Here is a 14,337-nt window from a genome sequence, read left to right as displayed (position 1 = left end):
CCAGACGTCTTGATTGGGACGAAAATACGTTGATGACTTCGTCCTTGAAATTACAGTTGGGCCACTTGCAAAGTTTCTGTAGAAATGACTTTTCAATGGATATTAGTGCCAAGCCGGATAAACGTTCTTGTGTATGAGTTGATCTACAGTAGGATTTTATTCTCTTCAACGCAGAAAATGTTCTTTCTACCGATGCTGACGTAGCTGGTATTGTCACAATTAATGTTGTCAATTTAAGGACTTCAGGAATAACTTGGTTCAGCTGGTTTTCATATATGGCAGATAATATTTCATGGATAGGTTTGTTCGAAAAATCAAAGACTTCTGCTGAATATATTACACTTAATTCATTTTTCAAACGTACTTGATCAAAGTGACTGTTATAGGACTGAAATAATTTGTTTAGTGCCTCATTCGGGAAGTTTTCTCTATAAGCAGAAAAATTTTGAGATTCTAGAAGATGTGTGAACTGAAGCTTTCCATAATCAGAAAATCTGTCAGTAATTTCCATGTGCATACGATCTAGTATGCTGTAGTACAGCTGCTTGTATTTCAATTCATCATCTCCTTTTCTTCGCTTTAATGGTGGTTCCATTGTATTGGCTGAAGAATTTTCATTTTCCATATTACTCCATATGGACGGAAACCCACTACGTCTGAACTCGGATATAGTATTTTTTTTTAACTTTGATACCTCTTCCAAGTAGTATGCTATGTCTAGACTTTTTGTCTGAAGAATATTGTAGAGCACATCTGTATGTGCGAACACACTAGCATAGACTTCAAGAAGAAATATATTCTGAAACTGTGTGAAAAAATTCAAATATCCTTGAGCCTGCACATTTACAGCATCATCCCAGTTTTCTTCAGAGTCATTACAAATGATATTTTTAAAGAAAGCAGTCCGTTTTTCTCTGTATTCCTTCACTGTATTTACAAGCTGAGATGTAAAATTCAATCTAGTTGATGCTACTTTTGGGAGTTTCTTGTTCATAAATTCCTTGAGTTTTCTGATCTTTTAGGAGATGATGAGAAAAATGCAGCTAAACCCGACAGTGTTTTGAAAAAAAATGCGGCATTCTGGAATGGATGAAGTAGTTTGTTGCAAAACTAAATTGAGAACATGGCTGTAACAATGGACAAATAGTGCTTGAGGATACTTTTATTGAACTTTTGTTTTTAAGCCATTAATATTTCCCGCCATAACTGAAGCACCATCGTATGTCTGTGCAATTAACTTATTGCCGACATTGTATTCTGCTATAACACCTTCCACATGCTGAAACAAACAGCAGCAGTTTTGTCCGAACTGACATTTGTGAATCCTATAAACCGTTCTTGAACATTGGCAGTACTGTCGACGTATCTTAAAACAGTGGACAATTGACTCTGATTAGAGCAGTAACTTGTTTCATCAACAACAATGGCCACAAAAGGTTTTATGTTCTTTATCATAACCCCACTTATAGCAAATATTAAGTCATTCTGAATTGCGAGAGAAGTACCACGAAATACTGTTGAACTCTCAAGATGATTGGTCAGTAAATGGTCAAATTCACTTAAGGAACTTAAATATTCAATATAATTTCCTATATTGTCTGATTCCACACTCTCGTTATGACCCCGAAAAGCCAATTCTTGTTTTCCTAGAAAGCAGACTGCGTTAATAAGATGCAGTAAAATCTCCCGTTTTTTTTTTTCACAAGAGCATTGTGTTGGTTGATGTGTAGAGCTTTTCGCTTATCTAGCTGTAAATCAATTCTTGTCTTTCCAAAGTTTGCAAAGTTCATGCTACTACAAATATGAGCTTTTGATTTGTCGTATTCTAGGACTGCCGTTCGAAGGGAGTTCATATTAGAAAACCCCTCTTTTGACCACACATTAGTTTCGCGGCTAAATAACAAACATGGCCAGGAAAATAGTTTAGCCAGTTTAGAAGTACCACACAACCAATTCCACTTACCATATGATGTTGAAGTGAAATGGCGTGTGTACTCTCGCTGTTTTTCTTTTACGTCCATGGACAAATTTAACTCAGGAGTTGGTCTTTCCATTTTCACAATTTCAACTTTCTCGTTGTTATGTACGACGGTTAAAAGGCACTTTTAATAAACCTTCTATTACACAGTCATTTTCAACACAAACCTCTCCAGAAACTTGTTCTGCCATATTTTTCACAATATCACTTAATTGGGAAATTAAAAACTTAATAATTCACAATTAATATAATCCTTAGACACTCGAACAAATCACAGATTTAAAATAATGCACTGCAAGAACACAATCACATTCAATTGCTAGCGTACTAAGCATATTGCTGCTTCGTGCCTGCGAAGAAACCGATCATGAGAGCGGCAACTCGCCCGCCTACAGTGCACAATGGAAACAGGAGGGAGTGGGGGGGACGGGCAGTTGTGCGAAGGACAGCGTGAGCAAAATGGTCACAGGCTATCTCACGTAGCAAGCGGTTTCTCCAGCGATGCCGCCTTGACAACTTGTTTCTTTTCGAGAGCAGAGAGCGCATATAAATCTAACAATTACTTTAATTTTAATTACTATGGTAAAACTAATAATACAAAATTATTACATTATGTTATATTATAAACTTTTTCTTTTGTAATTTCCTTGGGCTACCGCCGGTAGCCCCGGTAGTCCGCAAAATACGCCTGTCAGATGCGCACTCAAATCCCGAGGCAGCTGTCACAATATATCACGCTATATTTCTCAGACAAAGATAATTTAGAAATATCAAAGATAAATTTTCGATCTATTTATGTTTCTGCAGATGTCCATAAAAAGAACCTTGCAAAAAGATCTTCCAAAATAGAAATTTTGATCGTATCTTATCAATACACTCTTTCACTGATGATGTTTTATATTTAAAACTAAGATATACTTAGTAATAATGAAAACATTCATAATTTTAATACAAAACAGAAATCAAATCTTCATCTAGCTCTCTGTTAATCTAAACAATTGGTTCCCAACCAGTATGTCACGCAGCCCCATGGAGTGTATCGCGAAATTTTGGAATTGAAAAATAAATTTTATGCCATCCAGAAGGTCTCTTTACAACGTATTTTTTATTTACAACGAAGTCTTTGATATGGTATATTTTATTTTGACTTTACCAATGAAACATGAACACCTGCAACAATGTTCAGTTTAATTTTTCTGCCTGGCGATAATTCCAATGAAAGTTGCTGTCATTTTGTAATGCCAGGCATTTGACAATAAAGTCATTTGACCTCTTGCACTCCAATATTTTTCAAAGATATTGTCATGGTTAGCCACTGACGCACAGATTTTGAGATGTTCTGAATCCATTTCTTGATTTGAGTTCCACAATGGACATTTAGGAGACTGATATATTCCAATTCTATGCAGATTCTTGGCCAAACACTCATGGCCTGTTGCCAGTCTAAATGCAGCTACAGACTATTTGCGTGGTAAATCGGGAATCAACTGTGGATTATGATGCAGAGAGTTCCATTTTTTCCCTTGAGATTGTGTTATCAAATTTTGTTTGTTGAAGTCTGAGTGTGTAGATTTAATAAATCTTTTCACAGAGTAATACGTAGATTTAGTAACAGGTCTGTAAGTAGCTGTGCTGCCCTTCTTTGCTAAAGCATCCGCATTCTCGTTTCCCAGGATTCCACAATGGGATGGTATCCATTGGAATACAATTCTTTTATTGAGTGTTATTAGTTGAGTGAGCATTTGATTTATTTCTGCCATTCGAGATGAAGGTGTGTCTAGAGGCTATTGATAGGATGGCTGCTTTGGAGTCTGACAATATAACTGCATTTGTAAATTTATTGATGTGGCAGAGAAGGTTCCTGAGACTTTCACTTATTGCAATGATTTCTCCATCAAAACTTTTTGTTCCATATCCAAGAGATCTATAAAGTGAAAAGAGACAGCACGTAACACCTGCACCTGCATCTCGTTCCCTGGAGATCAAGGATCCATCGGTGTATAAATGAAGCCAATTTTGTGGAGGGTACCTAATATTAATTGTCTCTAAAGACAATTGTTTCATTATTTCAGTGTTTACTTCTGATTTCAGTATTTCTTGTGTTAGATTTAGATTATACTCTATATTTAATAGAGTTAAAGGGTTTGGTTTAATTTGTAGGTTTTCTTTTAAATTCGGGATGTTGATTTTCTGTTTTCTTCGAATGAAAGTGACCACCTGCAATAATGCTTAGTAATTCGTTTAGTCTACCCACTTCGTAATAAACAGAATTTATAATCGTCGGAATATATTGGTCAGTTTCAGTATATATGTGTGAGCAAGTGATAGTGCGACTATTTTATCAAAAGTGCCTTATTTAGATTTTTATCTTGGACAAATTTTTAATTCGAAAAAGACAATCTGAATCAAGTTCTGGTTAGATGACAGCAGTGCTAATTCAAGTAATGTGAGCGAAAATTCCCTTCAGGTTCACAAAAACATACTGCATTTCATAAATATAGTGATGAATACTTGTAATATGGTTTTACATGGCGTGGTGATGAATATAAACAAAATCCTGAGTGACATATGAGAAAATGTTTTGTCAAATCAGTTGATGGTGCCAAATAAACTGAAAAGACATATAGAAAGTAATCATTCTCATGTAGCTTCAAAACCAAGAGAATATTTTGAACGTTTTTTGAAGTCATAGAAAAAATTCTCTAGTGCATTAGTAAAATGCATTTTTGTTTCTGACAAAGCCTTGCATGCTTCATATATAGTTTCTGGATTAATAGTCCAACAGAAAAAACCTCATAATATTGACAAGGAACTAATATTACCAGCTGCAGAAAAAATTGTGAAAACTATATTTAGTGATGCTGCGGAAGAAGAAATATCCAAAATTCCATTATCGGATAACACACTTAGTCGCAGAATAAAACAAATGTCTCATGGCATTAAAATTAATGTGAACAGTAAATTAGTGGGGAATACTGTTTGCTCTACAGTTGGACGAAAACCATGACACAAGTGGTAAATGCCCATTAATTAGCTTTATTAGGTTCGAATATAATTTAGATATTGAACAATTTTTATTTTTCCAAGAACTCGAAACCACTACTATAGGCAAAGATATTTCTGATTTTGTTAATAATTATTTTATTGAACATAATATTTGTTGAGAAAATTGCATCTCTCTTTGCACAGATGGAGCAGCGTCATTAACTGCGAAAATTAAAGATTTTAAAAGTTTTGAATAGGCAGTGAACCCGACTATAATGAAAACTCATTGTTTCTTGCACAGGGAGGCATTAATTATGAGAAATGTTGAAGGGGGACGTTTAGAATCTGTGTTCAGTACTACTATTAAAATGATAAATTATGTAAAAACAAGATCAGTTAAGTCTAGAGTGTTTCCAAAGTTTTGCAAGTCTCTGGGGGCCGAGCATAATAATTTATTGTTGCACACTGAAATCCGTTGGCTTTCTAGGAGTAAATCAATGATGTGAGTGGTAGAGCTTTAAGACGAGCGTCTTATTGCTTTTGAGGACGAAAAGCCAGAGTATATTAAATTTTTGGAAGGTAATTTTTGGAGTGCAAAACTAGCATATAACTTGTCGAAATTTTCGAAAGACTGAACTCTTTAAATGCAAGCAAGCAACAAAAAGCAGAAATTATTATTTCAGCCACAAACAGAATTAAAGAATTTTACAAAAAAAAAAAAAAAAAAAAAAAAAAAAAAGCTGAAGTTTTGGGACTCTTCAGTTATAGCAGGTAAATTATTGCACTTTCCTTTAGTTGAGAGTTTTGAAAATCGACTTGTGGAAAATGAAGAAGAATGCCTGAAGGAGTTAATATCAGAACACCTAAATGCATTACAAACTTCAGTAACAAAGTATTTCTCTAGCTCGTGTTTCAGAGTTAGAATGGATGATTTCTCCTTTTGATAACTGTGGTGAAATCAACATTGAAAATGGCATCAACCTGTCAACGAGAAAAATGAGTTGCTAGATTTGTCATGCGCTTTTACTATGAAAACAAAATTTGTAGACAATTCAGTGCAGTCTTTTTGGATAATATCCCATAATAGCAAAGAGAGTGATACTGTAACAATTTGATACCGTTTTCAACGTCATACTTGTGTGAATTAGCATTTTCTACCATGAAAATAGTGAAATCTAAACAAAAGAACAGACTGCTGCATCTTGAAGATGATTTACATGTTGACCTATCAACCATAAGGCCACGTATAAAGAAATTCTGTGCAACCCATCAAGCACAGACTTCACATTAATTTAAGTAGGTGAGTTTTCAAAAACAATAATAAAAATCTTTATCGGACATCCAGCATAGATAGGTTCGGATTTTTTTACACATACCTGTGTTTTTTTCTAATGCCACTCAAGTTGCTGCTTGTTTTTTTTTTTTTTTCGATTGCGTGTTAACATCGACTTATCTACAACACTGGATGTCCGACACTACATCCGAAGTTGTTATCAGTGCTTTTTTTCTGACGGAACATGCTGGAATGGCGTTCCGGTACTTTTTTGTTACATTTTTCATCATGGAACTGAATAACTATGTTTTTAATATAATTTTTCTTTGAATTCCCCTTAAACCTTGAAAGTCTTAGCTGGACGAAAAGGAGGTTAAAAACGACAAAATTTCCGTGCAATGAACAGTAATAATCTCCCCATCTGCTATAAAATATTCTACACAGAGTTCCACAACCTTTTCCTCCAGAAGAAAAGCACTGGTTGTTATTATTATATTATTATTAATAAAAACAAATAAGTGTGTCACTATATCGTGGGCATTCAGTAAAGTGTGTCACCAGTCGAAAAAGGTTGGGAACCACTGGTCTAAGCTGTTGTGAAAAGCTGCTGCCTGATTGTTTTGAAATGCCAAGAGGAAAGATTTAGAACATAATTAACCGAATTTCTGCATATGTATTCATTCCTTTGACTCTGTTGATGAATTGACTATGCTTGTAAATTGAATTAATTTGCTTACTTTACTTTGTATATTTTTGTATATACAGAGTCCGCCAAAAAAAATGTATACACTCTTTAAGAAACGAAAACTATTTATTATGTGTTTGTTGTACATTTAAATACTGATCACACATGTAGTACTGTCTTCAGTTAAGCACATGGTTACTTTATATGTTCAAAATGTTCGCCATTGGCAGCCAGAAACATAACGCAACGACGAGCAGTCGCCGCAGCTACGTCAGTCAATGTTTCAATGGAGATTGCTGCACATACTGTTGTAATCTCCTGGCGAAAGACCTCCAGCATGCACAGTTTACATCGATAGACTTGATCTTCCACAGTTCCCCATAAGTAAAAATCCATAAGGGTTAATTCTGGCGACCATGAGGGGAACTCAGTGGGCCCTCTTCGTCCAATCAAATGTCCTTGCAGATTGTCATCCAGGAAAGCTCGTGTGGCTAGATGATAGTGTGGTGACGCCCCTTCCTGTTGGTAGAAGACCTCATCATCAGCTCCATAAAGCGCACATACACCTGGTAAAATTGATGTGCGTAACATTTCGAGGTACACTTCTCCAGTGATAGTACCATCAAAGAAAAAGGGTTCTACTAAATCCCTAGATCAGTGGTCGTCAGCACTCGCTGAAATGGGTAGAGTGGATGTGATGCAAGGAATGATGCTCTGTCATGCAGAAGGGATAGGGAGACAGCATACCTGCCAGCAGGCACGGTCGGTTACATGCTGGTGCTGTAAGAGACCTGCGGGTAAGAGATGCTAGCCAGAGAGTGCAGTGTGCTGACGACTGCTGCCCTAGATGATAGTCCACACCATACATGGACCCCTGGTAGATTGATTGCCTTATCCATATGAACATGAGGATTTTCTGGTGTCCAGTACACACATTTATGCCAATTCACTGTTCCATTAAGCTTAATCGTCCTCATCAAACCACACTACCTTCGTCACAAATTGTTTGTCTTCAGTTACCATTTGCTGATATCATTTGCAAAATTGCATTCGATGATTTAGGATCGTCATCATTAATTGCGTGCAGTAATCGTGGAATGTAAACCTTTCACTACTAGCTGTCAGAATTCTTCGTACACTTGTACTGCTGATCCCCACTTCACGTGCACATTTCATAGCACACTTCCATGGAGAAGTAACAAGTCTTTCCAACACGAGACCTGATGAAGCAGGACTTATAGCTGTACGCAGTCTTCTCAATCTTCCTTTGTGAATATCACAAATCTTTCCATGTGCCTCAAACTTGTCAATAATGCGTTTAATTGTTAGGCTGGTTGGGGGTTCTGTTTCGTACTCTCGCCTCCACTACACCTTAACAGCATTATCAAACCTCATAAACTACCCTCTCACTATCGTGATGAAAATACTGACATCTATTGAGTGGAAGACCATACTACAGTATACTCGTAATTAAAATCAATTGACTGTGTCAATATCCCGATACAGTCTGACAAAGGGTGTATACATTTTTTTTTGGCTGACTCTGTATTATGACTTGTTCCACAACTCAAAGCTGGAATGTTGATGTAAAGTTTATAGAACACAATAAATGCAATATGCTTTCCCGCATGCTGTTTTTTGTTAGCATTGACTGCTGTCCACTTGTTGTTAATGTTTACATCCTTACATGATTGAAGTGTTTCGTGCAGTTGAACCTCATTGTGGAATGATTGTCTTATGTGACTTGTCACTTCAGCCCTCTACTTAGTGATACCTCGGTATAATGAGCAAGTTTATTATGTTCCCAAGAACTAATGGTGATGTCATTGAGAGGAGCTGTGTGCTTACTCCTGTTGTACAAATTGATGTGAGGAACATTGTTTTTTCTTTCATTTTGTATGCAAATCGCCTGATTTATTCCTTGAAGTAATTGGAGCTACTTTATTTTATGACATTGTTGATACATTTTAAAGTTGAGTTAGGTGCAAATAGTTATTCTAGAAGTGTTCAAATAACTTTCTGGAGTGTAGTATAGTGAATTTTTCAAGAAAATTTCATGTTCCAATCTTCAATCCTCTTGTATTAATCTTCTCTATTATATTTATTTTTTTCAGGCTGAGCCATTTGAGATGGTAATAGTAAAGCAGGAGATTAACCTGGAAGACACAACAGCAGAATCTGAAGTCATTACTGGAAGGTAAGTGTAGTGTGTTTGGTTTCACTCCTTTGGATAAATGATGACATGGTGCATTGTTGTGTGTTACTCTAACTGTGATACCTCGTGCACTGCCCTCGTGGCTGTGATAAAACATGCAGCACAATAAGTACGAAAAGCGTTAGTGGGCTTCAGTCATTGGTCACTATTGAATATAAGGTGACTTTGCCATTCTAACAATATTAAGTCAATTACTCGATGAGGACATACGAGGAATCTGCATGTAAATGGTGTAATATGGTCTTTAGTCTGATATGGCAGCATCTAGGGAAAGATTTTAGATAGCAAACTTTGTATTATATATCTTGGGGTGTTCCGTTATTTTTTTCTTCAAAAGAAAGTTATATTGAGTAATACACTTTTTTTATTTTGATCAGGCTGTAGTCGACAAAATCAAATGAACTACAACGGAAGTCAGTAAGCAAAAAGCTAGCTGCAGTAAACTAAATTGTTCTTACACTCTTGTGATAATAATGATTTCAAATATTTTGTAGGAAAATGTCGACTTTATCTTGTAGTAGTAACATTTTATACGTGTGACTTTGAGCTCTTCAATTCATTGGCCCTCTGAGCTCAGAAATATCTTTATTCAATAAATGGGCAAGTTTAAGTCGATCACTACTTATTGTCGTAGATTTTCTTTGATTTGTAACACGCAAACCCTTCCTCATTACTTTCATCACTCTGTAGAGTCTGCGATGGTGTCTCTCCAGTGGAGGATTTATTGTAGCATGACATACAAATATATTGGCTCATATTTCTAGTTCTTTCTTAATGAAAAATGCCTGTAGCCTATGCAGACTCCACCACTGATAGTAATGGTTAGTATGCCTGACCATGAAACTAGTGAGCCCGGGTTCAAATCCTGGTTGGGACAAGTTATCTAGTTCAGATTTTTCCGAAGTTGAGGAAAAAACCAATTGAAGCAAAATTGCTACTTAACCTTCGGCATTGGACCTCAGAATCATTTCACCATCATAGTTAGACTACACTTAAGTCTCCTCTTTCATCATCTTTGTTTCTGTCTCATATTTCGGGTTGCTACCGAACTTGAACCCCGTGGTATGTGCTCATTAGTTGCTAGTAGTAGTGCTCTCCACTGGTGCTCATAATGCTCGTGGGACTTGGGATTGAGGGACTGCGGTAATGCCTATGTGTAAAGGAGGAGTTCGGAAGTGGCTTGCAGGGCACACACACCATCCTATTCCAAGTAATACACTGGGCCAACACAAGCAAAATACATGAGAGGGCAGTCCCCACCCGCACTCCTCCCTTCAAGGGACTCTAATAGAAGAAGAAGAAGAAGAAGAAGAAGAAGAAGAAGAAGAAGAAGATGATGATGATGATGATGATGATGATGATGATGATGATGATGATGAAGAAAAAGCACATATAAGACTTTGGGACAGGCTAGTGTGTTCATGACTTGGAGCAATTTTTTCATTCCACATGCTTGTTTGTTCCTTATTCAACAATGGATTTAAATGCAAAATTTATTCCGAAAAATGTAGGAACTGACTATACACCAGTTCCGCCCAATTGCTTTAAATGACTTCAATAAGTAAAAACTTTTTTAATAATTTTTATGAAATGTTTAGAGTTATATATTAATTGAGTTTAGTGGTTGAAAAAAGGAAGATGCATAATAAATGGTACCTGGAAAATGAGACTGCAGTCAATATCTTTAGCAGTGCCATTATGTTTTAAGTGACTATTGAGAGCATTCTGACATATTTTTTCCTATGACAGTGTATTCGACATGTGCGTCATTTACCCACTGTCCCCTCTTGGAGGAACACATCACCCTTGTGGACCCTTTGCCACAGAGTGTTGCCCATAGGAGGTTGTCTGCAGCTCGTCAGTGTGTTGATTATGATGATTAATAGAGCAGTGGTAGAATGCCTAGTGGGAAGAAAAGGGGTTCCAGGTGAAAAGCTACAGCCTAACATTGTCTTTGCCCACCACAAATTTCACGTGAACTCACCAGGACTCGAATTGGGGTTAGCAGCTTGGAAAACCAATAATCTACCCTTCTGCCTAACCGTCCACCAAGATTCCAACAAAAATGAATAAATTATTATCAACATATTTCTTCATTTGCAGTTCATTCGTTGTTTGCACATTTTTGAGTTTCAGTAGATTCGTGTCTTCTCTCACTACTACACAGTGTCGGTGCTTTGCTTTAATGCGCTGATCTGGAATGTAGATATTAATTACTAAATAGGAACCAAGTTAGCTTTGACTTAGAGTAAATATACTCTCGTTTAGGTATTACATTGCAGTGCACTGTCAGACGAGGCATATTCGTCCAAGTTAATGGGTGTAATATTGTACTCAATTCAAATTTAATACATCTAGTAAAAAGTCAGTAAATATTAATTTCAAATGAAAACCACAGGGGAAAAGGGAGGTAAGTCAGAATTTACCAATTTTATACAACAGCAAAATTGAAAGTTTTAAACCAAATATCTTTTCTTTATAAAGAACCCTTACAAAACGGACTTCTGTCATAGGAAGGACACATATTTGTTTATCCTAACCCAAATGATGAATGAAATTAAATCGATACATATATAAAAATAATACTAAATTCTATCTTAATGTCACATATTTAAGTGCAAAAAGGAGGTAAGTCAAATAAATCGATGTATTTTATCTGAATGTTACTTCGTCAAGTTCACTCCACTCCACTAAACTGTCATTTTATGTAATTTAATCACTTTTTCACTCATCTTGGCCTTACTTGGATATGTGTGGTAGATTGGTGTAGTAGGCTTGAGCCTCTGCAGACCAAAATTTCTTCAGTTCCTGGAGATCATTGAACTTTTCTTCTGATATGGGTAAAAGACCTGTAACAATTAAACAATCAAACAATTAAACATTTCTTCATGTGATACCTTAGCAAACTCTCGTTCACTGAGATTAATATTTTAGCCCGATTATAAAGTATTTAAGTGATGAGGATCTGTGAAGCTTACCTTCATAAGCTCTTGGTGGATGTATGAATTCGTTGGGCTCCAAATATGGTACAGGATTTCTGTTTGACCTACTCTCACGCAGACTGGTGGATACCCATGCTGCGTTGTACATTTCTCTATGAATGACCAGCCGAGGATGTTCTGCTTCAACTTTCAGCTCTTTTCAATGTCTGGCGGGAAAAGGCACTTCTTGATGTACTTGTTGTTTAGGAAGCTACTCCAGTATCTGATCAGCCCATCATCCACCTCTATAACTGTGAAGGGTTCAGGCTTAAGTCTTGCATTCTGAAATATGCTGATCCAGTCTTGAGGAACTTCTGTCACAGTTTTTATTTTTATCAATCCCATATCCTTGTCACATTCCAAATAGGAATGTCCTCGTATAGGGAATGTTACCAGAAGTGACCAAAGAAGTTTTCTCTCATGAACAATGTAATGTACATATTGGAAGAGGATATAGTTTTTATTTTGACCTCCTGCAGAGTCATAGAAAATGTTTATGTGTTGGACTTCAGGGCTTAGAATATTCTTTATATATTCATTAAGAAAAGATGCTACCTCACTTGCTCCCTTTCTGCCACAAGTTTCAGGGTAAACAGTTGGTGAATATTGAAAGAGAAATAACTTAATTGTCGCTTGTAATACACTATATTTGTACTAATATGGGGGCAGGGCAGATTCTACGTGTTGATACTTCCTACTTCTCATTTTTGCTTCTCTTTTGCGATTATAGATAGTTTCAATCTTAAGTATATGAACCTTGTTCTGAGTTTCAATATCCTATTTTCTGCCTTCCTCTTAGTCTCCACTTATGATCCATATATCTTTAATGTCGTCTATCATTTGATATCTTCTTCTGCCCCAAACTCTTCTCCTGTTCACCATTCTTTCCAGTGCAGCCTTCAGTAAGCAGTTTCTCCTTTTTCTCGTTCCAATCAGTTTCAGCATCATTCTTTTTTCACTCGGGTCATTCCATGAAAATGAGACATTTTCACGAAAAAATATTTTCTCGAAAAGTAAATTGTGTGTTATATAATTTCATTCCTTAGAAGTCAGATTTCATAAATTTGGCAACATTGCTTCTTTATCATTACGTATTTCCATTATATCAACGACGAAAACCGCGTGATAAGTGCAGTATAAAGACTCTTAATATACTGAAACTTTTCCTATGTATTTTCAAGTTAAGTTATAATTTCTTTACACTAATCTTATTTTATGATGAAGTACTGGTCCTTAGCAACAACTGTAATACAAAAAAAAACTTTGATGAAAGTGTTAATTGCGTAATTAGAAAGGTTTTAAAAAGGCATTATGACGAGTTCGTGTGTTACAGGAAAAGTTATATTTGTTTGTATATCTTTATAACCTTTCGATATTTTATTTTTTGTCAAACGGAAAAATGAGACTCATCACATGTCAGTCAAAATTGAACATAAACACTATTGTGAAATTTGGACGTTTTATACGTGAAAAATGCGTGACATACCGGTACGTAACATTTCATGTGTGACACACGAACATAAAATATACAAGTAGGTTACTTTCGTGTGTCACATGGATGAATCGGATATCCAGTTGCAGTTTAAACTGTACATGAATATAGGCCTATGATAAAGCTTTCAAAGAAGAAATTAATTTACTGCTCTTCTCAATACGAATATATTTTCATATAGTAGTATGCATATTTGTATTTCTGTGCTGATTAATAGTAATTACCGTACCTATACTATTCGATTTAGGCCTATAACTAGACCAGCTGTTAAATTTCATTGTGCAAGTTGGGTGATATTGACCAAGTAAACTTTCCTAGAATTAATTGCACAACATAATAGATTTTAATGTGTGATGATATTTATTAAAATTATTCTTCATTGTAACGATTTAAACAGCTATTTAAAAAGAGAATCCATTTTGAATATTGCGTACACCACTTTTAACACTTGAATATAATTAATTGATGAACTAGTGGACGAGTAAGTCCACTAGTTCATCAATTAATTAAAAAGAGAACGATAAAACACCAATATAATGTTTTATTGCTAATTGCTAATTGCTTTGTTACTAAAACAGGTTGCTAGAAAAATGGTCTCTTTGTCAGCAGCAGAAAGAAAAAGACGAAGCCGAGCAAATCAGTCAGTGCAAAAAAAGCTGAAAGGGAAGCAAATAAGAATCATATGAGAAAGGTTAGGGAGAATAACAGAACTAACTCCAAAATACAGA

At 35.8% G+C, this 14,337-nt stretch overlaps 1 protein-coding gene across 4 annotated transcripts in view; it reads left to right on the top strand.

Moving 5' to 3' along the window:
- The window catches only part of LOC138700129 (zinc finger protein 235-like), a 196,137-nt gene that overhangs the window by 164,871 nt on the left and 16,929 nt on the right, over positions 1–14,337 (top strand). For all 4 annotated transcript variants that reach the window (XM_069826494.1, XM_069826493.1, XM_069826492.1 and 1 more), the window contains one exon: positions 9,036–9,118. In XM_069826494.1, coding sequence (XP_069682595.1) covers positions 9,036–9,118 — 83 coding nt within the window. The remainder of the gene's footprint in view (positions 1–9,035; positions 9,119–14,337) is intronic.

This window comes from Periplaneta americana, chromosome 5 (assembly GCF_040183065.1).
Source record: "Periplaneta americana isolate PAMFEO1 chromosome 5, P.americana_PAMFEO1_priV1, whole genome shotgun sequence".
NCBI classification, from domain to species: Eukaryota; Metazoa; Arthropoda; class Insecta; order Blattodea; family Blattidae; genus Periplaneta; species Periplaneta americana.
Note: the sequence above shows the minus strand (reverse complement) of the source record. Positions and strands in the feature narration are given on the sequence as shown.